A 23428-nucleotide genomic window follows, 5' to 3' on the forward strand; every position below is an offset into this window, starting at 1 on the left:
ATCAACATGTGTAATATACAGTACAATGGCTATATGGCTATTATTCAATAGTTTGTATTTACATTCAATGAGATACCAAACCAAACAGTTGTGATTTAAGGTAGTTAAACTTTAATTCATGAATAAAAAACAACAGTACAATACACACGTAAGCCACCTTTAATAAATAACATTTTTTCCCCCTGTTTTCTGCCATTCAAGTCTTTATTTTACATTAGAATAAATCAAACACAATATTTTGCATTTCTCTACTGCATTCCTGAATCATCTGAGTCTGTATCCCTTTCAAGCCTCCTCGGACCGATTGAGTTCATGATGATTTATACACCTCTATAAAACGTGAGGATAATTCATCTCACAGAATGGAAGGTGCCCTACTCCAAGACAAACAGTGCACATTAAACACAAAGGAAGATGATTCACTATCCAATGTTGGATGGAGAATTTGACCTTTCAAGTCTACACCTTATTCTCTAAGCCTTTTAAAGTCATCATTACTTCTGTAGACAATGGCAATCCCAGGGGACTACATTTCCCATTCACAGGTTTATTCTGATATTGGGGACATGAACGTTAAAGGATGGAAAATAATCATCGGTTATGGAGTGTTTACGGAAGATTTCTATTGTCACGAGTTGGGTTTGTTTTGCTCATTGTAAGGAGTAAGATTACCACTAGGTGGCAGTTCTGAGGAGTCCACACCACACATACAGAATTCTCTATTTCCCCCAACAGAGACACTCACTAGCTGTCACGTTAGTGCAGGTTCAGTGCCAGTGTAACATACAAAAAGATACAGAGTAAAATGTCAGCACATTTCCATAGCATTTGATAAAACCAACGTTTTTAATTGCTCTTGCCATATTGAACACCTTATAAATAATTGCACTTAAATAACGTAAATAACTCTCCACCTCTTATCAAACAACTCTAATTTTTAAGTTAAGATATATTAAGAAACCTCGTCCTTTTTTCGTTTTTTTCATTTAAACTGCTTAAGGGTAAAACCAAAATGTTCAGGAAGCAATATAATATTTTTGTACAGTGTCCAGCATAAGATTCTGCATAAGAAAACATCTTGCTTGACTTTTCAAGTTCCAGTTTATTCCCTTTCCCTATTTAAAAACATGAAGTCAGTCCAATGTCCTGTGCGAGACCTTTACTGTGCTGCAGCATTATTCCATTATGATGGTGTCACAGTAGTCAAGATTAGTTCCGTTTAGGGATGTCTTTCTGTTTACAAACATACTTAATATAGAGTTCTGCAATACCACAGACCCGATTGTCTTTTCCATCCTATTGCTCCAGTTTTTGTCAGCGAATCCCTGATTAGCCTGACACAAATGGCAGAATTTCCTTTTGAAAGTTGGCACCTCCTGTATATAAGTCATGAATGAATAATATAAAAACACTTTGATGAGGTCAACAAAATGAACATCTAGTATACTGTATATGCATGTTTTTTTTAATACAATTATATCTTACATGAAGTATATTCAATCTTAGCCAGCAGTGTTGACTATAGACACACAGACCTCTATTCTTTTTATTTTTATTTTAAAGTGGATGTGTTTGTCACCTTCCAGTGTGAGTGGTTGACTGTGTTTATGAGTCATGTTTTCATGGTTGGCCTGTCACTCACTAAATGCTAATTATACCATGTCTGTCCTCTGTGCATCATATACTGTAATCACATACTTTAGCTACAGAAGTGTGATAAATAATGAGGTCTTGCCTTAAATTACATTCCTGTCTCTTTTCTGATGGCCTTGCAATTGGAGCACACAAACCCAGCAATACGTGGTTTAAGACCACCACTATCCCAGGGTCCTCTGAGTGAGTGGCTGACTGTCACCCAATAGTTGTCTGTGGTCATTAGCACCTTGTGAAGGCCAGGGCTCTGATCAGCTCAGACTGGAGGCTCTCTCTCTCTCTCTATAGATCTCTTGTCACCTTGCCAGGAAGCTGCGCCTTTGTCACGACATGATGAACCTAACGTCTGGGGGTGGACATGGTCTGTCAGGTCACCCTAACCAAGCCTGGGAGTGACAATACATAGGCTACATGTACCCTGTCTGTTTGGCTCTCTCTTAGCCCTAGGATACATATTTGCCTGGTATCGGGGTGGGTGGAAATGGAGAAGCAACAGAGGTCATCAAATCCAATAAATAAATACAAATACTACCCTATATTACTATTACCCTGTGTAGACCATATAATGGGCTTTTGGCATTATGATTGTGTCTGTGTGTTTGTGTGTGTCATTATCAGCTCTCTGTTAGTAGGATTTCCAGTGTGTGTTGTCCGAGTGGCCCCCGTTTTAATGCAGTTATTGATTGTGGTCTTTATTTGTGTGTTGACGGGGGCACTCTCAGATTGATTTAAATCACACAGAGGGCGACCTCTGTTACAGTGAAACCGTCAAAAACTTTTACCCTGTAATACTGAACGCAGCTCCCTGAAATGGTCTGGGATGGAAGCCTGAGAGTAAATTCATCCAATGATTTAGGTTCCCTTTGTGCGCTTACAAATTCAAATGAATCGCTATTGTAGTTGCCTCCAGAGTGTCTGTGAGATATGTTGAATTCCATTGTGTTGTGAGTCTTTCAGAGTGGCGACTCCTATTGGCTGCTAAGGCCAATAGTTCTAAATGACAGACCTGCTGTAGGCTTCAGAAGACCAGAGGAAGACTGTCCCGTCGGGCTTGAGGCTGATTAGCGTTGCCACTTCAGGGCTAAGGTCCCCCTCACCTCTGACACCTGACCTCTGGCCTGTGTGCTCGACCCTCAGCTTGCAGTTTTTCACTGCTGTCACAAGGGGGAGTTGCAATCTCCTCAGACAGTAGAGGGAGGATAAGTCAGAAATTATTCAATTATGTTATTAACATGCAACAAGTCTTGTCTGCATCTTAGTACATTGGGGCATGTAATTGTGATCATACACTAAAAGAGTTGGGAGAATAGAGAAATGTCTGTGCGTGAGCATGTGTGTGTGAGAGAGAGAAAGTGTGTGGGCGATTGTGTAAGTGTGTGTGTGTGTGACGTGGGAAGACCGGACAGTCCCTGCAGGGGTCTGTCAGCAGGTGTGCAGACGTCTTATTTTCTAATCCCCAAACGTTAGAAAGACTTAAGTCACAGGTCTGCGTGTCGTTGTGTCTACGTGTCTCTAGGGCAGTGTCAGTGGACCCAGTCAAATCGCCTTGGCTCTTTGGCCCTCACACACTTTGACAGTCACCTTCAAAGTGTTAGTGTCTGACCTCAAAGGGTCCTTGTTCTGAAACACGTAGCCAACACACAAAGAGAGGGCCTTATGAGTAGAGTAGCCACACGTTTGGGCTATACTCTATTTGTAAAGTAAGTATATATATATATATGTGTGTGTGTGTGTGTGAAAATAGCTGAGGTACAAGATATCTGACTTGTCTTCACCCTTTTGTTGTTGGACTTCCGTAGCCAATTGAGCTCCAGTCCAGCGCCATTACATGACTTCATTGGACAGGCAGAGACACACGGCCATGTGGGAGATACTAAAGCACAAAGAGGATCGGGTAGGACACTAGGAGAGGGTATTTACGTGGTGGGTGGGGGGCTCAGTGGGTGTAAAAGCCGTAGTAGCCGGCGTCACTACTGCTGTCCTTTTCACAGACCTCCGCACTGCGGGTGGGTGGCGAGTTCTCCGTGCTAGAGGCGTAGGGCGACACTCGCGGTTTCTTGCTCTCCACCCCACTCTCGAACAGGCCGGAGTCGGCCGAGTCCACTGATTTGACCGAGGGGGGTTCCAGCCAGGGGTCCTCTCCCCCCACCTCCTTGGGCTTGTCCTGTAGTGGGGGTGGGGGGCGGAGCGGCTCTAGCAGGGATGGGGGGTGGAGCCTGGCGGGACCTGAAGAGGAGGAGTTGGTAGAGGACACGGGCCTGAACCAGCCTAGACTGGGGCCGGCTTTACTGGGGTGGGGGTGGTTAAGGTACTGAGGGGAGGGTCGGCTGGTGGTCCAGGCTGCTGAGGAGGCTCCCGAGACGGATACGCTGGCAGAGGCGAAGGGGCTGTCCCCGTAGTAGCCCAGCGCGTGGTGGGCCGACGTCTGCAGGGGAAAGGGCTTGTAGAAGCTGTTACTAGCAAAGTCACTCTCGTAGGTGTTGAAGTCCAGCCGGTTGGAGGTGACACTCTGCTGGGGGGAAAGGTACCAGCGGCTGTGGGGGCTGGCTGAGGGGTCTTTGGACTGCTGGCCCATCGCAGCCATGTGCTCCCGGCTGTAGAATCGGCTCTGGGGCAGCGGGTTCATGTACTGGTCCGTCAGGTACCCCTGTGTGTAGCAGGTCCCCGCCAAAAACTGCTGGCCCTCGGTGGGGGACGGGGTGAGGCGGTCCGTGTCAGGCGGTGCATACAGCCTAGGCAGGGGAGGTGTTACTTCCTGGCAAAACCTAAGCCAAAAATATCTCTCAATCAACTAAAAGGCTTCTGACGCCTACTCATATCAACACATCTTTGTGAGATAGAAATACATAGGCCTACTAGCGTTAGCAATTTTACATGATATATTAGATGGAGATATCTAGTGTTGATACGGTTGGACTGAGTAGGTGTGTGAACACTGTGCCTCAGCGCCTGCTTGTATAGACATAGAGCGGCTTTAAACATTCTCATTCAAGACTAGAGGCCCCTCTGGAGAGCAGGGTTTTGTTTTCTCTTTATTAATTCAGTTATTTTCTGGCATACTCACGTGTCATAACTGTCCCGGAAACCTTTAGCAAAGGGGTTATGGTCTATTTTCAGCTGAGTGATCTGTGTAAGAAATAGCAGGAGACAGGATGGGAGAGGGGGCAAGGATAGGACAGACAGATCGTTGGAGAGAGAGTGTGAGAGCGTAGATGCATTAGAAACAGAGAGAGAGAGGGAGAGAGAGAGATCACTGACTGCATGAAATAATTAATGAGGGTTACACACAGTTTATTTTCTTATCATGGGAAAGTCTTCTGCTTTGGCACCTTTGTGCGAGTATACTTCTATTCCTAATTAAGTTATAATTGTCTATGATACGCTATGGAAAAGGGCACGCCCAATGAGCTGTTGAGGTCAGGCGAGGTGACTCACGTCTGCATTTTGATAGGCTGTGACAGCGATGAATTGGTTCTCCGGAAAGATGAAGGTCTGGGCCTTGGTGGTGAGGAAGGGGTCCTCAGAACCATCGTCCTTCACCTCAATGATGTGCAGCCGCGGCTGGTACTTATGGAGTGACTGCAGCACGATCATCTAAGAGGGAACAGCACTGTAGAGTTAGTTATAGAAGAGCATTATGACCATCATAGCCTTAGGAAGTAGTGGGGGGTGCTGCGATATTTTTCGCTGTGGGAGGAGAGGGGGGATGCTGAGAATTTTGGGTCAAAGGGGGAGGGGGGCGGCGCTGAAACAAATGTGTTGTCCGCGCTACAGATGGCTACATCGGTCTGCTAATACAGGACTAGTAAAGGCCCAGTGCACTACATTTGTGAGAACACACACACACACACACACACACACACACACACACACACACAGCGTATTCAGACCCCTTCACTTTTTCCACATGTTTTCCACAATACGTTACAGCCTTATTCTAAAATTGATTAAATAATTATTTTCCCTCATTGATCTACAGACAATACCCCATAATGACAAAGGAAAAGCAGGTTTTAATAAATGTTTGCTAATTTCTAAAAATTATAAACAGAAATACCTTATTTCCATAAGTATTCAGACCCTTTGCTATGAGACTCGAAATTGAGCTCAGATGCATCCTGTTTCTATCGATCATCCTTGAGATGTTTCTACAACTTGATTGGAGTCCACCTGTGGTAAATTCAATTGATTGGACATAATTTGGAAAGGGACACACCTGCCTATATAAGTTCCCACAGTTGCATGTCAGAGCAAAAACCAAGCCATGAGGTAGAAAGAATTGTCCACAGAGCTCCGAGACAGGATTGTAATTGAGGCACAGATCTGGGGAAGGGTACCAAAAGATTTCTGCAGCATGGAAGGTCCTCAAGAACACAGTGGCCTCCATCATTCTTAAATGGAAGAAGTTTGGAACCACCAATACTCTTCCTAGAACTGGCCGCCTGGCCATATTGGGGGAGGCGGACCTTGGTCAGGGAGGTGACCAAGAACCCGACGGTCACTCTGACAGAGCTCCAGAATTCCTCTGTGGCGATGGGAGAAACTTTCACAAGGACAACCATCTCTGCAGCACTCCATCAATCAGGCCTTTTTGGTAGAGTGACCAGATGGAAACCACTCCTCGCTAAAAAGGCACATGACAGCCCACTTAGAATTTGCCAAAAGGCACCTAAATGACTCTGACTATGAGAAACAAGATTCTCTGGTCTGATGAAACCAATATTGAATTATTTGTCCTGAATGTCAAGCGTCACATCTAGAGGAGACCTGGCACCATCCCTACAGTGAAGCATGGTGGTGGCAGCATCATGCTGTGGGGATGTTTCAAGGGCAGGGACTGGGAGGCTAATCAGGATCGAAGCAAAGATGAACGGCACAAAGTACAGAGAGATCCTTGATGAAAACCTGCTCCAGAGTGCTCAGGACCTCCGACTGTGGCGAAGGGTCACCTTCCAACAGGACAACAACCCTAAGCACACAGCCAAGACAATGCAGGAGTGGCTTCGGGACAAGTCTCCGAAATTCCTTGAGTGGCTCAGTCAGAGCCCGGACTTCAACACATTTGAACATCTCTGGAGAGACCTGAAAATATCTGTGCAGCAACGCTCCCCATCGAACCTGACAGAGTTTGAGAGGATCTGCACAGAAGAAAGGGAGAAACTCCCAAAATACAGGTGTGCCAAGCTTGTAGCGTCATACCCAAGAAGACTTGAGGCTGTAATTGCTGCCAAAGGTGCTTCAACAAAAGTACTGAGTAAAGAGTCTGAATACTTATGTAAATGTGGGGGCTGGTGCCAGGTTTCCTTCAGATGTGACGCTTGGCATTCAGGCCAAAGAGTTCCATCTTGGTTTCATCAGACCAGAGAATCTTGTTTCTCATGGTCTGAGAGTCTTTACGTGCCTTTTGGCAAACTCCAAGTGGGCTGGCATGTACCTTTTACTGAGGAGTGACTTCCATATGGCCACTCAACCATAAAGGCCTGATTAGTGGAGTGCTGCAGAGATGATTGTCCTTCTGGAAGGTTCTCCCATCTTCACAGAGGAACTCTGGAGCTCTTTCAGAGTGACCATCGGGTTCCTGGTCACCTCCCTGAACAAGGCCCTTCTCCCCTGATGGCACAGTTTGGCTGGGTGGCCAGCACTAGGAAGAGTCTTGATGGTTCCAAACTTCTTCCATATAAGTATGATGGATCTCTACGGTCAATTCCTTCGACCTCATGGCTTGGTTTTTGCTCTGACATGCACTGCAATCAAGTTGTAGAAACATCTCAAGGATGATCAATGGAAACAGGATGCACCTGAGCTCAATTTCGAGTTTCACAGAATTGGTTCTGAATACTTATGTAAATACGGTATATGTTTTTATTTTTAATACGTAACAAAATGTGGAAAAAGTTAAGTGGTCTGAATACTTTCCGAAAGCACTGTGTGTATATATATATATATATTAGAGGTCGACCGATTAATCAGCATGGCCGATTAATTAGAGCCGATTTCAAGTTTTCAAAACAATTGGTAATCGGCATTTTTGGACGCCGATTACATTGCATTCCATGAGGAGACTGCGTGGCAGGCTGACCACCTGTTACGCGAGTGCAGCAAGGAGTCAAGGTAAGTTGCTAGCTAGCAAGCATTAAACTTATCTTATAAAAAACAATACATCTTAATATAATCACTTGTTAACTACACGTGGTTGATGATATTACTAGTCTAACTAGCTTGTCCTGCAAATAATCAATGTGGTGCCTGTTAATTTATCATCGAATCACAGCTTATTTCGCCAAACGGGTGATGATTTAACAAGCGCATTTGCACTGCCATTGCACCAATGTACCTAACCATAAACAGCAATGCTTTTCTTAAAATCAATACACAAGTTTATTTTTTTAAACCTGCATATTTAGTTAAAATAAATTCATGTTAGCAGGCAATATTAACTAGGGAAATTGTGTCACTTCTCTTGTGTTCTGTGCAGGCAGAGTCAGGGAATATGCAGCAGTTTGGGCCGCCTGGCTCATTGCAAACTGTGTGAAGACCATTTCTTCCTAACAAAGACTTGCCTGAACTTCAGCCAGCAAAATTTAGACTTATGGAAGCCACCCGTTCGATTAAATACAGAACGGTTCCGTATTTCACTGAAAGAATAAACGTTTTGTTTGCGAAATGATAGTTTCCGGATTTGACCATATTAATGACCTAAGGCTCGTATTTCTGTGTGTTTATTATATTGTAATTATGTCTATGATTTGATATTTGATAGAGCAGTCTGACAGAGGTGGTAGGCAGCAGCAGGCTCGTAAGCATTCAATCAAACAGCACTTTCCTGCGTTTGCCAGCAGCTCTTCGCAATGCTTGAAGCACAGCACTCTTTATGACTTTAAGCCTATCAACTCCCGACATTAGGCTGGCAATACTATAGTGCCTATAATAAGAACATCCAATAGTCAAAGGTATATGAAATACAAATGGTATAGAGAGAAATTATCCTATAATTCCTATAATAACTATAACCTAAAACTTCTTAACTGGGAATATTGAAGACTCATGTTAAAAGGAACCACCAGCTTTCATATGTTACCATTTTCTAAGCAAGGAACTTAAACATTAGCTTTTTTACATGGCACATATTGCACTATTACTTTCTTCTCAAACACTGTGTTTTTGCATTATTTAAACCAAATTGAACATGTTTCATTATTTATTTGAGACTAAACAGATTTTTATTGATGTATTATATTAAGTTAAAATAAAAGTGTTCATTCAGTAGTGTTGTAATTGTCATTATTACAAATATATATTTAAATAAAAATCGTCCGATTAATCGGTATCAGCTTTTTTTGGTGTATCGGTATCGGCGTTGAAAAATCATAATCGGTTGACCTCACATTATATACATATATTTTTCATAATTTTTAGTTTTTTTCTGGGGGGGGGGGGGGGTGCACCCTCAGCACCCCTACTATGACGACCATGAAATACGATCAAAAGCACCATCAATAGAAAATCTAATTTGGATAAATATTCAAACTACTGAACAAACACACAAACAGCAAAAAACCAACAACATAAAACACTAGGATTTTCTGACATATTTAAATGACTTTCTGAGCATACTGTATTCTGTTACCTGTGCAACGTTGTTGGAGCTGCCCTTGTTATTGGTGAGCTTGAGCTTGCCAAACGACACCTCCTGCCTCATCCAGTGAGCCCCTGTGTTGGGAGAGTCTGGGTGCATATACATCCTGTTCCCTATGGGAAAGAGTTAATAACAACGTTAATGAAGCATTCTTGAGCCCTTTATAAGTCTACATAAGCCTACATAAATGCTTCACAAATAATTTACAAGCAAATGCCCTACTACACAATCACAGCTCCAGTTAACATCGGCACAACAACATTCTAACCTGCCACCACATAATCGTTAGCTACCATGGCAATGTTACCACAACTACCACTACACTGTAATAAGTCCGGTGCCACACAGCCACCATACCTGCTATGACACAGGTTGACCTATTTCGATGACTGCAGTGCTGCGTGGTAGTTCAAATTGATGCTCTAACTCTCAAGGCTACTCTGGAGGAGTATTGGGGATTCACTGATTGTACCACTGTATGTCATTGATTGGAGCTGTATGGATGACAGAGAGTGTGGTGTGGAAATATTATAAACTGGGTGGCTCGAGCTCTGAATAGTGATTGGCTGAAAGCTGTGGTTTATCAGACCGTATACCACGGGTGTGACAAAACCTTACTTTGAACTGTTCTAATTATGTTAGTAACCAGTTTATAATAGCTATAAGGCCCCTCTGGGTTTGTGGTATACGGCCAACATACCACAGTGAATCTTAAGAACAGCCCTTAGCAGTGGTATATTGTTCATATACCACAACCCCTCTGGCCTTTTGCTTAATTATAGTACAATCATACCTGGCATGTTGCCCTCTGCTTTGCCACACTGGACCCACTTGCCTCCCTGGTACCTCCAGTGGTGCTGGTCAGCCAGGACCACGTCCACATACACATTGTAGTGGGCTGACGGGTCCAGAACGCTGATGTTGAAACTCAGGAAGGGGAACATCCTCCTAGAGTAGAAGAGAAATCATGGTCAGATGAGAGAAGAGGGAGATCTATTTGGTTAAAATACAACAAAAGAGATGTACTGTAGTACATTCTTATAGGGCAAGATTTAATTGAAAGGAAAATACCACAAAAAAATGCATTTCTTGGTATTTGTTTTATTAGTCCACTGTTGATACAGTCAAAAAGACTTTGGGACAGTTGACTAACGAAACAAATAGCAAAATATAGTTTGAGTGGAATTATTCCAGAGAGAAACACAAACATGATACTGTATTGCTCTTTCTAATAACCTTATAATGTGTGGTGTACACGTTTTACCCCCATTATTCCAATGTGGATATACACAGTACAAACAATTGGAATTAAAATACACAAACATTTCTTGACTTGACAGCTTTTACAACACTACCATCAGAATAACTAAATCTACTTCGAGCTACAAATTGTACTACAATCTGAACCAACCCCAAGGCATCTTTGTCAGAAACAACATCGAGCAAGATAGAGAGGGGATTTCTTTTTAAAAGCTCTGTGTGTGTTTCTTCTGTGTGAGGTCAGATGGCTGAGGGGCAGAGCGGGTGATAGGAGAGGGGGGGCAGGGTGTTGTAGTGGAGGTGAATATTTAATATGGCTGTTAATAAAAGATGGGCCAGAAAGCAGCGTCTGATTGCTGGAGCTTTACTTGGTGAACTGATTTGATCACCGGGGCAGTCACTGAGGAGGTAACGGGGAGGTCAGCCTGTCCCAAGGCAATACAGTGGGGAAATGGAGGGTAAAGTTTGTCCAAAAACAGGAAAAACACACTCATACATACATAATGTACTGTAAAACACACACACACACACACAAGGCTACCGGGACAGCATGGCACAACACAACCACAGGATTACTTTCTGTCGGCGTGGATTAACGGTCTCTAAGCCGGTGTACATTTTATAACCCCTTGCCCTTTGACACCCTGGCATATACACTATACATATCAGTTTACACTAGGCTGTATATGCCTTCGTTATGATACTGCAGGTTGTGGCTGTTTGAGATAAGCACAGGGTAATTGATGTTGCTCAAGATTCGCGGCATGCTTTTGGCCCGCTGTTTTGATACTTCATAGTACCTGAGGCTATAGCTGTATAGCACTTCCAACGCAACACATAGACCGAGATAGTGTGCCTCTAGTGAAGGTAGATACTTGATCAGATAATGCTGTGCCCACTCCTTAGTGGTTCAAAAAGCTGTGCTAAAAACACACTTCCTTTCCAGATACTCTCACCACCACCACCAACTAGCCAACTCAGGAAATTACTATTATGGTGAGAACCTGAATGCAATTTCTGCTACGATATTCATCATTAATACTGAAGGTGCTTACGTTTTAGAGGGTTATTTGTTGGTTGACTACTATGGTGAGAATATGAAGGCAATTTCTGCTATAATATTCCGAATTAATACTGAAGGCACTTACTTTTTATAGGGTTATATGTGGGTTGCTTTAAATGAAACCATGGTAACGTATGTAATGCTACAATACTATAGCAGAGATTGAGAGAGAGCTACTCTCTGCCTCTTACACTGACAGCCCTGTCTACCTCGGTATGACAGAAGGGGCATTACCTTTTCCACTTGGTGTGAGCCTATAAAGTCAGCTCATTTAAATTCAGTCTGCTCGACCCTCAAGCACTTTCAGCATTTAGCAGTGTAAAACAAGTGAGGTGTATAAAGAGACATTTCTTTTGGGGGCAAATGTTTGTTTGTGTGTGTGTGTGTGGGGGGGGGGCAGAGGGCATCCACTCTGGAGGGTAACTCCTACTCCAATTGGGTGTGTGTGCATGGCATATGTGTGTATCTCACAGATTTCAATACCACAGTCAATTAGTCAAGGCAAACTGTACTCTGCTGAGACAGCGTTAACCTCTCCTCTTCAATGACAGACATTAGGGAACGCAAAGGATCTGTGCCAGAATGCTATATAATAAATTAACATGTATTCAGAAAACAGACCACCTTAGGTTGTGACATTGTTATAAAATCAGTTTGGTTTGTGTTTGTTCTGCATGCTTTTATGTGACAAGATGGAAGAGGCTGTCATATCTGTACGCGGAAATGTGTCATTGACAAAACCCACACGAGACCTTACACACATCATACCCTATGGTAAGACAAAATACAATTAGGTGATGATATTTTTTCCTTTTACAGTAAATCTCCACACTGTTGGATATGAATATGTCTACCTGAATCATGGGCAGTCCAGTGCAACAATCAATCTCAAATCTCTGTGAAACCCAAGTATTGTGGCAGCTCCTTAGCTGCTAGGACATAACAGGTGATAGGTTTCTCCTTCCATGGCTGTGTTTAATATAAGTGAAAACAGACACTGGCACTGTTTGAGTCATGAGTGGAACCCCATTACCCTAAAACAGAAAACAAGAACACTGATAGCTGACATTTTCCTTCACTGATATTGTCAGACTTATTTAAACTGAGGCCTTTTATAGGAAATCAGAACTTGTCGAGAGGAAACCAAAAGGCGAGCCACAGAGATGTGGGGGAGGTTCAGGGGTTTTCATTATTGATTATGCAGGATGAGATCTGGAAACTTCTCTGGCTGAGTCTGAAAGGCAGAGAGCCTGACAGAGTGGGCAGCCACAGACTGGTCTAGCCATGCCACGATTCCATGTCTATTGACTCCTACACTACTGTCTTTAGCCGAAACCTGTCTGGAAGGACAGGGACTGTGGTGCCACAGGTAGTACCTGTTCTAACTAAATCAGCATATTTAAGTCAAATACTTGCCAGACAGCCAATCATTCAACATGTGGGTGTAGTTGGGAAAAACAAAGCTCAATGACAAACAAACATCGGCTGGGTTAGAGAGAAAGAGAAAGGGGGTAGCCCTGGGGATGTGAAGCAGAAGCCGGTGAGTGACTGCATATTCACAGGGGAGAAGACTTTTCTGCTTGAGTGCACCCACTGATTCAACAGGACAGGATTTCAGGTCCAGTTTATGTCACCACACATGTACACTTGATCATCGGTGATGAAAACATGCCAGTCTACAGCTGCTGCTGGACACAAGGAGAGTATCACACTATTTATAGGCACCTATTCTCTATCCAATGGATCGAGGTACGGTACAGAGAACCTTTGTGTAGACAGAAAACCGAACAGCAGCTCATGAATATAGTCAGATGATGTTATTTGATACACTATGAAGATATGATTGATAATGTACTGTTTGCATTGGACTTTAGATTTTGGCTGGACAGTAATTAAAATACACAGAATATATTCAAACAACATATTTTTGCTGAAAACGAAGGAACATGACGTAAAATTTTGCGCTATACTTGCAACACACAGCATTCCTAAACTAACCCACAATGTCTGCCGTGTGGATCGAGCAGTCAACAAGTCAAGCAGTCATTTGAAAGAGTAAGAACATTTCAGTGAGACAACGCAAAGGCAAAATCCATTAAAGCCAAGATAATGGAATTCACTGCCCTTGACAATCAACCATTCTCAGTCGTGGGTGATGTTGGCTTTCGCCGACTGGTCGAGCACCGGTTAACACTACCAAGTGCTCTATTTTTCAGATGTTGCCCTACCGGAGTTACACAGTAATAGCCTCACTGCTATCAGCTTCACGACATTTGGATCTTTGCGTGTCAAAAAAGATACAATAGCACTGTCAAAGCTGTACAAAAAAGTCAGGAAACAAGTAAACACCGGCCACGAACGATGTGTTTACAATACCGTGTTGGTAATTAAAACCTGTTGCGTCTACCAAACCCGGATCCGGGATTCTATTTACAGACCTAAGCTCATTACCATAACGCAACGTTAACTATTCATGAAAATCGCAAATGAAATGAAATAAATATGCCATCTCTCAAGCTTAGCCTTTTGTAAACAACACTGTCATCTCAGATTTTCAAAATATGCTTCTCAACCATAGGAAAACAATCATTTGTGTAAAAGTGGCTAGCTAGCGTAGCATTTAGCGTTAGCATTAGCGTTAGCATCCAGCACGCAAGATTTCAACAAAAACATAAAAGCCTTCAAATAAAATCATTTACCTTTGAAGAACTTCGGATGTTTTCAATGAGGAGACTCTCAGTTAGATAGCAGATGCTCAGTTTTTCCCAAAAAGATTCTTTGTGTATTAGAAATAGCTCCGTTTTGCACATCACATTTGGCTACCAAAAACCAAAACGAAAATTCAGTCCTCAAAACGCGAACTTTTTTCCAAATTAACTCCATAATATCGACTGAAAACATGGCAAGCGTTGTTTAGAATCAATCCTCAAGGTGTTTTTCACATATCTCTTCAATGATATATCGTTCGTGGAAGCATGGTTTCTCCCCTCAATCAAATGGAAAAGTACAAGCAGCTGGCAATTGCGCACCGAATTCCACGCAGGACACCAGGCGGACACTTGGAAAATGTAGTCTCTTATGGTCAATCTTCCAATGATATGCCTACAAATACGTCACAATGCTGCTAACACCTTGGGGGAACGACAGAAAGTGTAGGCTCATTCCTTGCGCAATCACAGCCATATAAGGAGACAATGGAAAACAGAGCTTCAGAAATTCTGCTCATTTCCTGGTTGACGCATCATCTTGGTTTCGCCTGTAGAATGAGTTCTGGGGCACTTACAGACAATATCTTTGCAGATTCTGAAACTTCAGAGTGTTTTCTTTCAAAAACTGTCAAGAATATGCATAGTCGAGCATCTTTTCGTGACAAAATATCGCGCTTAAAACGGGAACGTTTTTTATCCAAAAATGAAATAGCGCCCCTAGAGATCAAAGAGTTAAGCATAATTTGTTCAAACGCAACTTCCGGGGTAGATAGCTTTAGCTTGGCACCTAGCTAGCATCAATACAACCAGCCTGAAAACAATGACCAGTAGAAACTGCAGTCATTTTCATTATTCTTAGCAATGATTTAGGAATCCTTGTGAGTAAGTATTTGCTAAGTTGCCACTTGTTGTTCGCCTATTGAAATTGAACTTCAATTCATGAAACTAAATAGCTAGCCAGCTACTTAACCCTGTGGCCAAAAGCAAACATTATAAGCAGCCAGCTAGCTTATGTGTTGTGAAGCTAGCCACAATAAGGATTAGGCACAATAGTGGAATTTGCGGTTTACCTTCAAAATAAAAATATGTCATTGACAGTGATGCAAATGAATACGAATAGTAAATTATGTCATACTTTATTTTGAAGGCTAACCTTAAAGTCCACTATTGTGGCTAATCCTTATTGTGGATAGCTTTACAGATGGGTCCGACCCCCATTAGTCAAATAAGAACGGTCTTAAAAATTAGGGTAATTTTAGATGATGACACCTAGCCTTATAGTTAGCTAGCTAACTATAGCTATTGAAACAGATTATGTCGTTTTGCTATGTTTTTGGGGAAGAACATTGTTTGCATCCATGAGCTAGCTAGCTTTTTTAAAAATGGCCAGCACTGTAGGTGTGCGAGACAACTTTACCAGCATCATAGCATACATATCGATGACTCATTGTGACATATGAAATACGAGTGATAGTGTAATCAATGTGTAATAACTACGTAAAACAATGTATGAAAGCGTTCAATTATTATGTGATTCAAGTCACATTCAAGTCCTGATTGGTCAACAAGCTTACTTAACATGTCAAATAGTGTTATTCACACGCCAAATAGTGTTAAATAGTATATTTATAGACATGCAAAGACCCAAACGGTATTCCATAGAAGTCCTGGTTGAGAATGAAATGACTGAACAAATGGACAACGAAACAGCATAGCAAGTATGTGAAAGAAATAGGTTTTGATTATGTTTTACTGGTAATGGGGACATACGTAAATGCCAACAAAATAACTTTTTGGTCAGTGTGGTGTGTGTGCGTGTGTGTAACCTTTATTTAACTATGCAAGTCAGTTGACAGACTACCCCGGCCAAACCCGGACAACGCTGGGCCAATTATGTGCTGCCCCATGGGACTCCCAATCACGGCCGGATGTGATACAGCCGGGATTCAAACCAGGGACTGTAGTGACGCCTCTTGCACTGAGATGCAGTGCCTTAGACCGCTGCGTCCATGTGTTGCGTCCATGTGTGTGTGTGTGTAACTGTAGTAGAATGCTTAAAAGGCTGCTAGAATTGTAAATATTGGATATCGGTATCAGTTTTGTTTTGGCAAGGAAAATATTGGATATCGGTATCGGCCAAAAATGTCATATCGGTGCATCACTAATGAACTTCAAATCAAAGGTTTCTATGAGTGGGTGCCACCATACATGCAGGGCTCTACGGCAACGCGGACTTTAAATATATATATTTTTTTTACAAGTAGTGTGCTGCCATCCTGTTAGAAGGTAACAGATTATTTTATTACAATGGTTCAATTGGATTTTCATTGTGTTCAATGGTGTTATTTGCCCCCTAGTGGATGTTTCTGGTACTTAGAAAGACTACGCAAACAGGAAGTAGAGAATTTGTTCTGCACGCATAGAAGCAGCTACAAACAACGCTACGGTGCAGGTCTTTCAATGTAGTTATTTCTTGTCACGCTTCAGCCTTGGAAAATATTTGTTTGTAAATTCAATTCTAGCATTTAGCTAATGATTATAATCTTGTTATTGATAGAGTTGCTTACATATTGGTTGGTTGCATTTCCTCACAAATTGCAATGCCTTTCATGTATGTCGTTAGCTGTATTACTTTGCTCGTGCGTCATGCAAACGAATTGTAAAATATACAATACTGTAGTTTTGTTACTGTTCCTAGTGTAATATGCTTTGTTATTCTACATAAATGGTTGTACATTATTAGAGTAATGAAAGGAGCCAATTACCATATGAGTAACAATTAGCTATATGGTTTGGCATCATGCCAGATGCATGGTACCTTAGCGCGTGCTTTGTATTTATGCAACTTCAAATGTATAATGTACAGCTACAGTGTTTCGGTGTGAATTGAATACTAAAGTATATTCTTTTCTGTATTTTGCAGTTTCACAACATAAACGTTTTCAATATATTCATTCAAGAAAAGTCACGCCTTGGGAGTTTTATTGAAGACTTAGTTGTTAGCTATCTGTCTAGTTTTGCATGGGAACGCAACTCAAGGGCAGAATAAGTAGCATGTGTGCGCCTAAGTTAAAAAATTTAGTCACACACAAAGAAATTTGTGCTCCTAAACTATTTTACTACAGTGTGAGTAAAATGGTCACACTGTAGAGGCCTGACATGCTCCCCATTCTCGACATCTTTCAAGAGGCGATGAGAACCTAAACATCAGAGCATATAGGAAGTACTTGGGTTAGTTCCTTCTGAAAAGTTGGTATTAGAGGTTTCTGCAAGACACTGCATACTTTATGTATGCACACACCAACATCTGTACAGGATGTGACAAGTTGTTTAAAAAGCCTAAGACATCAAAACCTTGAAATAGTCCTACTTCTGCTTCACTGGAGAGAGAGAGGTGGAGCATATATGCATTACCCAGACACAGACTAGGTTGCACTTGATGTTGACAGACACTGATTGCTATATCTCTACAAACGCTTATGTGCATTTTAATTTAACCCCAGTTTTCAGAAACAACTCGACAGCTACAGTAAATAAACCTAAAAGCCTAAAACGTCCAACACTTTCTGCTACAGTGTCAACGGCCAACATAGTATTACTCCATGAACTTGAATAGTAAAAAAATATATTACAAACATTGGATTTATATAGTACTTTTATAGGACCAAAGACACTTAAAACCAATCAACAAAAACTCTACTTTATCCTTTGAGGCGTGTTCATTACTTGTTTATTTATAAATGGGTTATAAACAGTCAAAACACAATGGTTTAATTACATTGTGATTGATTGATCCTAGTTACAATTTTGTATGTTTAAATGTTTTTTTGGAACATATTAAGTGAGAAATATATACTTGATGTGCTTACTTGATGTGTTTCTCACAACATTACCGAGATTCATTGAACCAGAGAGACAGAGATGTATTTTCTCTCTGAGCAGGTTACCATGATTCCCGTGAGTCTCAGGTTAGGGCAGAACTCTTCCTCTGAAATGGGCTGCCTACACTGTAAGAACTTACTCAATCATATCTCTGTCCAAGAAAACATCTTGCTATAGATCAATAACAGTTAGAGATGTCATCAAATTATAGAGTATTCCAAATTTGAATACTACAACAATCCAAAAAGCACACAACACAATGCTCATGTCTTCTTTGACAAGAGACGTTTCTGAAACCTAACAATGGCTGAATGCAGTTGTTGCTAAAAATGCATGTCTTGGTTAAAACCTCTTGAGTGTAGGGGGCAGTATTTTGATGTTTGGATGAAAAACGTACCCAAATGAAACTGACTATTTCTCAGGCCCAGAATCTAGAATATGCATATAATTGTCAGATTAGGATAGAAAACACTAAAGTTTCCAAAACTGTCAAAATATTGTCTGTGAGTATAATAGAACTGATATTGCAGGCGAAAACCTGAGGAAAATCCAAAGAGGAAGTTCCTTCTATTTTGAAAGCTCCCTGGTCCATTGCATCCCTTCCCTCCATTTAAAGGGATATCAACCAGATTCATTTTCCCATGGCTTCCACATGGTGTGAACAGTCTTTCGACATAGTTTCAGGCTTTTATTCTGAAAAAATGAGCGAGAAAGATCACATCACGTCAGTGGATGGCTGGGTGCCAGCAGCATTTTGCATGTGTGAGCAGCTTGGAGGAGACATTTTCTCTCTCTCCCCTATTGAAGAAGCTACGGTTGAAATATTATCAATTATTTATTGTAAAAACAACCTGAGGATTTATTATAAAAAACGTTTGACATGTTTCTACGAACTTTACGGATACTATTTGGAATTTTCGTCTGCCCCGTCGTGACTGCTCGAGGCTGTGGATTTCTGAACATAACGCGCCAAACAAATGGTATTTTGGATATAAAAATAATCTTTATGGAACAAAAGGAACATTTATTGTGTAACTGGGAGTCTCGTGAGTGCAAACATCCGAAGATCATCAAAGGTAATAAGCGATTCATTTTATTGCTTTTCTGACTTTCGTGACCAATCTACTTTGCTGCTAGCTGTTTGTAATGTTTAGTCTGCTGAGAGAGATGCCATTACATAAACGCTTGGATAGCTTTCGCCGAAAAGCTTTTTTGAAATCTGACACGCAAGGTGGATTAACAACAAGCTAAGCTGTGTTTTGCTATATTGTACTTGTGATTTCATGAAAATTAAATATTTTTAGTCATTTAATTTGAATTTGGTGCTCTGCAATTCAGCGGATGTTGACGAAAATTATCCAGCTAAAAAGATGGGTGCGCCAAGAAGTTTTAAATTCCAATCATGTTGAACCAGCACCTAACATAATCTCCTCAATTATGTTTCTATCAGCAATCTAAGTACATGGTGGACCACTATCACAATCAATAGCAACCTCTCACCAACAGATATGGTTCCATTGCCACTGCCATGAGTCAAAGAGTCAGTGGTGGTGGAGATGGCTGGTCCAAGCCCATGTTAAATTAATTGGTCTTGTCTTACAGGAACACTTGAAAAGAGCAGGAGAACCCTTGCCCCTGCTGCATGCCTAGGGATTGCTGCACATTTCAAAAGGCCAGACTTGTTCTTCTGAGGGAATGGGATCCTCACTCCCTATACTCTTAACTGTACCAGAGAAGAGGTGTGAGTGAAGAAAAAGGAAAAAAAGCTTGCCTTCCTTCCTGGACTTCAAAAGGTGCCTAGCACCACTGCTCTGTGTATGGCCATCTGAAGTCTCGCTGGTGCCTGCTCTGCCCTTCACCCCATACCCCTCTCTCTCCCTTTCTTTCGTGCACTTGCATGCTCTCTCTATGTCTCTCTCTCTACAGTATGTCTCTCTATGTGTCTCTCCATGTCTCTCTCTCTACAGTATGTCTCTCTGAGTCTCTCTCTGAGTCTCTGTCTCTTTATGAGTCTCTCTCTCTGAGTCTCTATGTCTCTCTCTCTGAGTCTCTCTCTCTGTCTCTCTCTGGGTCTCTCTATGTCTCTTTATGAGTCTCTCTCTGTGTCTCTCTCTCGGTCTTTCTCTCTGTGTGTCTATGTCTCTCTCTGAGTCTCTCTGTCTCTCTCTCTCTGTGTCTCTCTCTGTGTCTCTCTCTCACCCTTTCACTTGGCTCCATTGGAAGTGAGTAGCATTAGAGAACCCAATGGTTCCAATACTTTTCTTTCACTATCAGTGGAAAATGATATCATGAGAGTAGCTATTTGGTGGTAAGTCTGTTTACACATACAGTTTTTCAATTCAATGTGCATGTGATCATTAATATCATGATTATGTAGGCATGTATGTTGCCTGTGCCTCTGTGTTTGCGTGTGTGTGTGAAGGGGGGTGGCGGGGGGCATGGCAATATGTGTATTTTAAGATATGCATTAATTACTTTAATTATAAGAGCCGAGATAACCATGACCAGACTGTCATTTTCCACAGGGTTATCTGCCAGGAGAGGTTATATCAAAAACTGACAAACGCACACACAGACATACACAGAGGCAAGCACCAATATACTGTAGGCCTACACAATCATGATAGTAATGATTCGAGTAGAGAGATGAATGCGATTGACAGAACCTGAACCAACTGTCACTGATTTAAACCATTACAGAGAAGTGGGAGTGTTCTTTTAATTTGGAATAAGGTTTTATTTTCATATTTACCATTGTAGCAGCACAAAATTGCATTTGAAACAAATAGGAAAATGGTTCAATTAGAGACAGGGATTATGCCAGCGTGGTGATACACTCGGCATGCACTTCAGGGAGTCAGGCTGAAGTATCATAATGTTTTCCAGCAACAATATTTCCATGATATTGTGGCTAGTAATTATGCTCCTCATCATAGCACATTGGACTCAAACCAGGCATGAGAACTTGGATTGCTTTGCCTAAAATGTTCATGATAAGTTGCACAAGTTAAATCAGTTAGAACATATAATTTAAAAAAATATGCAAAGGAAAACTAGAAAAATATGTGAGAAGCTCACAATGTTGGAGTTTATTTAAAGTTAAGCTTAAATAGCATGCAGATTTCATGATGGGCAAAAAGCAACAACTAAAATAGCCAGTTAGCTTAACATGTAAATGATTATGTTTTGTGCATCATATGAATTAATATCTAATAAACAAGCCGGAATATTTTTGAGCACTTTGTTAGTCTGTAGCGGGTCAATAGTCTCATGCCGTGTCTGGATTCATTCTTATAGGCCCAATTAATGTTCGTGTGACATACTCGGCTTTGGCAGTTTGGCACACACTGATATGGCTAACATTATGTAGCCTACACATACAATATTTAGAAATGAGTTTGAGGAAAACATGAGCAATGCACCAAGGAACAACTTTCCCTGAACTTCTCACCAATGATTAGCTCACATGTTCTCATGCCTTGAGACCTGTCAAAAACTTTTTAGCGCGATTGACCTAGGCCTACAGTACCTATGGAAGGAACTAACACATTTTGCTGGTTGAATTCATGTTGTTTCCACCTCATTTCCACCGAAAACAATACGTGTGATGATGTTGTATCAACTGATTGGATTTGGAAAAAAAATCATCAAAGGGATTAGATTATTATTTTTTTTTTTACCAACGTTTAGCTTAAATCCATTGTCATGGTGTCATGTTGAATTCACGTTAGTTGACAACTCAACCAAAAAAATACATTTGGAACTGACGTCTGTGCCCAGTTTATTGTCATTTGGTGTCTACATCAGATGCTATAGGCTTATAATAAACAGGCAATAACGTTTCCCTCTGAGGGAATTTGCTTTTTTACTCACCGTCCCTGTTTCGTTATGATCATTTCCGTTTGGTATTTGTGGAACTTCGCCCACAGAGGATAGTTGTTGAGGAGAGCCTGCGTCTTCCCGCACACCTGTAGCCCAGGTAATGGGTAGAGCGGAGTGCGAGGGTACCCGTGTTGAAAGGGTGCGGAATAACTCTCTGGAGAGGCAGGGTAAACTTCTTTGCTAGTTGTCGAGAAACCTTCGCCTCCCGTCGGTAAATAAGTCTGTCCCATTCCGTTTCTAGTTGGCGACCTGACACTGCTGAAGTGGCAGCTATTGAGGGGAGTTGGTGAGTAAAACCTCCCGGATTGTGCTCCGAAACCTGCCACAGTTTGGTCTGCGTGGTATGGCAGTACCAACCCGTCTTGTCCGTTTTGAATTGCGTCTTGGTAATATAACCTGGTGTCCTGAATTCCCATTTTGAACTCCGCTAAATCCTTGCTGCGTTGAAGGTGATTGTTGATATCGGTGTCTTTTCCGAAAGTTTGCGTATCAGTCCCATTCAACATACTGAGATAAAGATTGGGACCTATGCCGCCCATGTGCAGCCCCAGTCTCAGTGTATGCGCAATGTCATAGGTTCACCGTGCCCCTTTTGTTTCAAGTCGAGTGGAATGAAAGCGCGTTTAACGATTTTGAGATAAAGGCACACAAATCAACATTTCGTCCACCTACCGTTTTTTGTTCACCCAATAACTAAATAATACGTTCTAAAGTTCATAGAACAATAGGTCTATCGACTTCTGGAAAACGCACCCTCAATTTCAATATATCAAGAAATAGGCAATATTTTTAGTAAAAGTCACGGGTTAATGATTTTATCGTTAACCTTCGGAAATAATTGCCTTGTATTTTTTTCCAAGAGTCCCTACCAGTGTCTCAAACACATGCCCTGCTTCCTAACCTATGATATATACATTTTGCGATTGGTAATTGGCTGGAGGTGGGTCTGATGCCGAAGCTGGACGTGATAGGCTTGAATTTCGCAAAGACCCTCCCCAATTCTCAAGGACTTGCTCGTGCGGCTCATATATTCTAACTAAGCAGACAACACGATAAACAATTGTCAAACTATTAAACTCTCTGAAACGGTTGTGAGTGCAACGTTTTCTCACTTTAGGCTACTTAAGGTCAATAACACATTTTAGGAAATATAAATAATACAGTCCATTGATTACTGGAATTGCATGTGATCAAAATAAACTCAATATTTTATTGTAGTGGCAGATGCAGGTAGGCAATGATAAAATCATTAACCCGTTATAATGAACATTATAATAATAACAACATCAACAATATTATTATGATTACTTAGTAGTAACCTACTATAATGCTACTGTACTAGGC

General features: G+C 41.5%; 1 protein-coding gene across 2 annotated transcripts; it reads right to left on the reverse strand.

Moving 5' to 3' along the window:
- Positions 1–143: 143 nt before the first annotated feature.
- Positions 144–22989, reverse strand: LOC139376411 (eomesodermin-like). Of its 2 annotated transcripts, none has more exons than XM_071118979.1 (6): positions 22076–22989; positions 10083–10237; positions 9281–9402; positions 5089–5247; positions 4718–4779; positions 144–4385 (listed from the first exon to the last, which is right to left on the reverse strand). In XM_071118979.1, the coding sequence occupies exons 1-6, from the start codon at positions 22621–22623 to the stop codon at positions 3590–3592; spliced, it is 1842 nt and encodes a 613-aa protein (XP_070975080.1). In that variant the 5' UTR covers positions 22624–22989; the 3' UTR covers positions 144–3589. The 2 variants fall into 2 exon arrangements, with proteins under 2 accessions (XP_070975080.1, XP_070975078.1); XM_071118977.1 differs by having other exon boundaries at positions 144–4418; positions 22076–22959.
- Positions 22990–23428: the final 439 nt, after the last annotated feature.

The sequence above is a fragment of the Oncorhynchus clarkii genome, chromosome 20, assembly GCF_045791955.1.
Source record: "Oncorhynchus clarkii lewisi isolate Uvic-CL-2024 chromosome 20, UVic_Ocla_1.0, whole genome shotgun sequence".
NCBI classification, from domain to species: Eukaryota; Metazoa; Chordata; class Actinopteri; order Salmoniformes; family Salmonidae; genus Oncorhynchus; species Oncorhynchus clarkii.

Excerpts from the sequence above, each read along its gene's own strand:
- LOC139376411 (XM_071118977.1), bottom strand. The coding sequence starts at position 22,623 with ATGGGCGGCATAGGTCCCAATCTTTATCTCAGTATGTTGAATGGGACT. Across the intron at positions 10,238-22,075 it reads ATCATAACGAAACAGGGACG|GAGGATGTTCCCCTTCCTGA; the intron begins GTGAGTAAAAAA and ends CTTCTACTCTAG. Across the intron at positions 5,248-9,280 it reads GCTCCAACAACGTTGCACAG|ATGATCGTGCTGCAGTCACT; the intron begins GTAACAGAATAC and ends GTTCCCTCTTAG.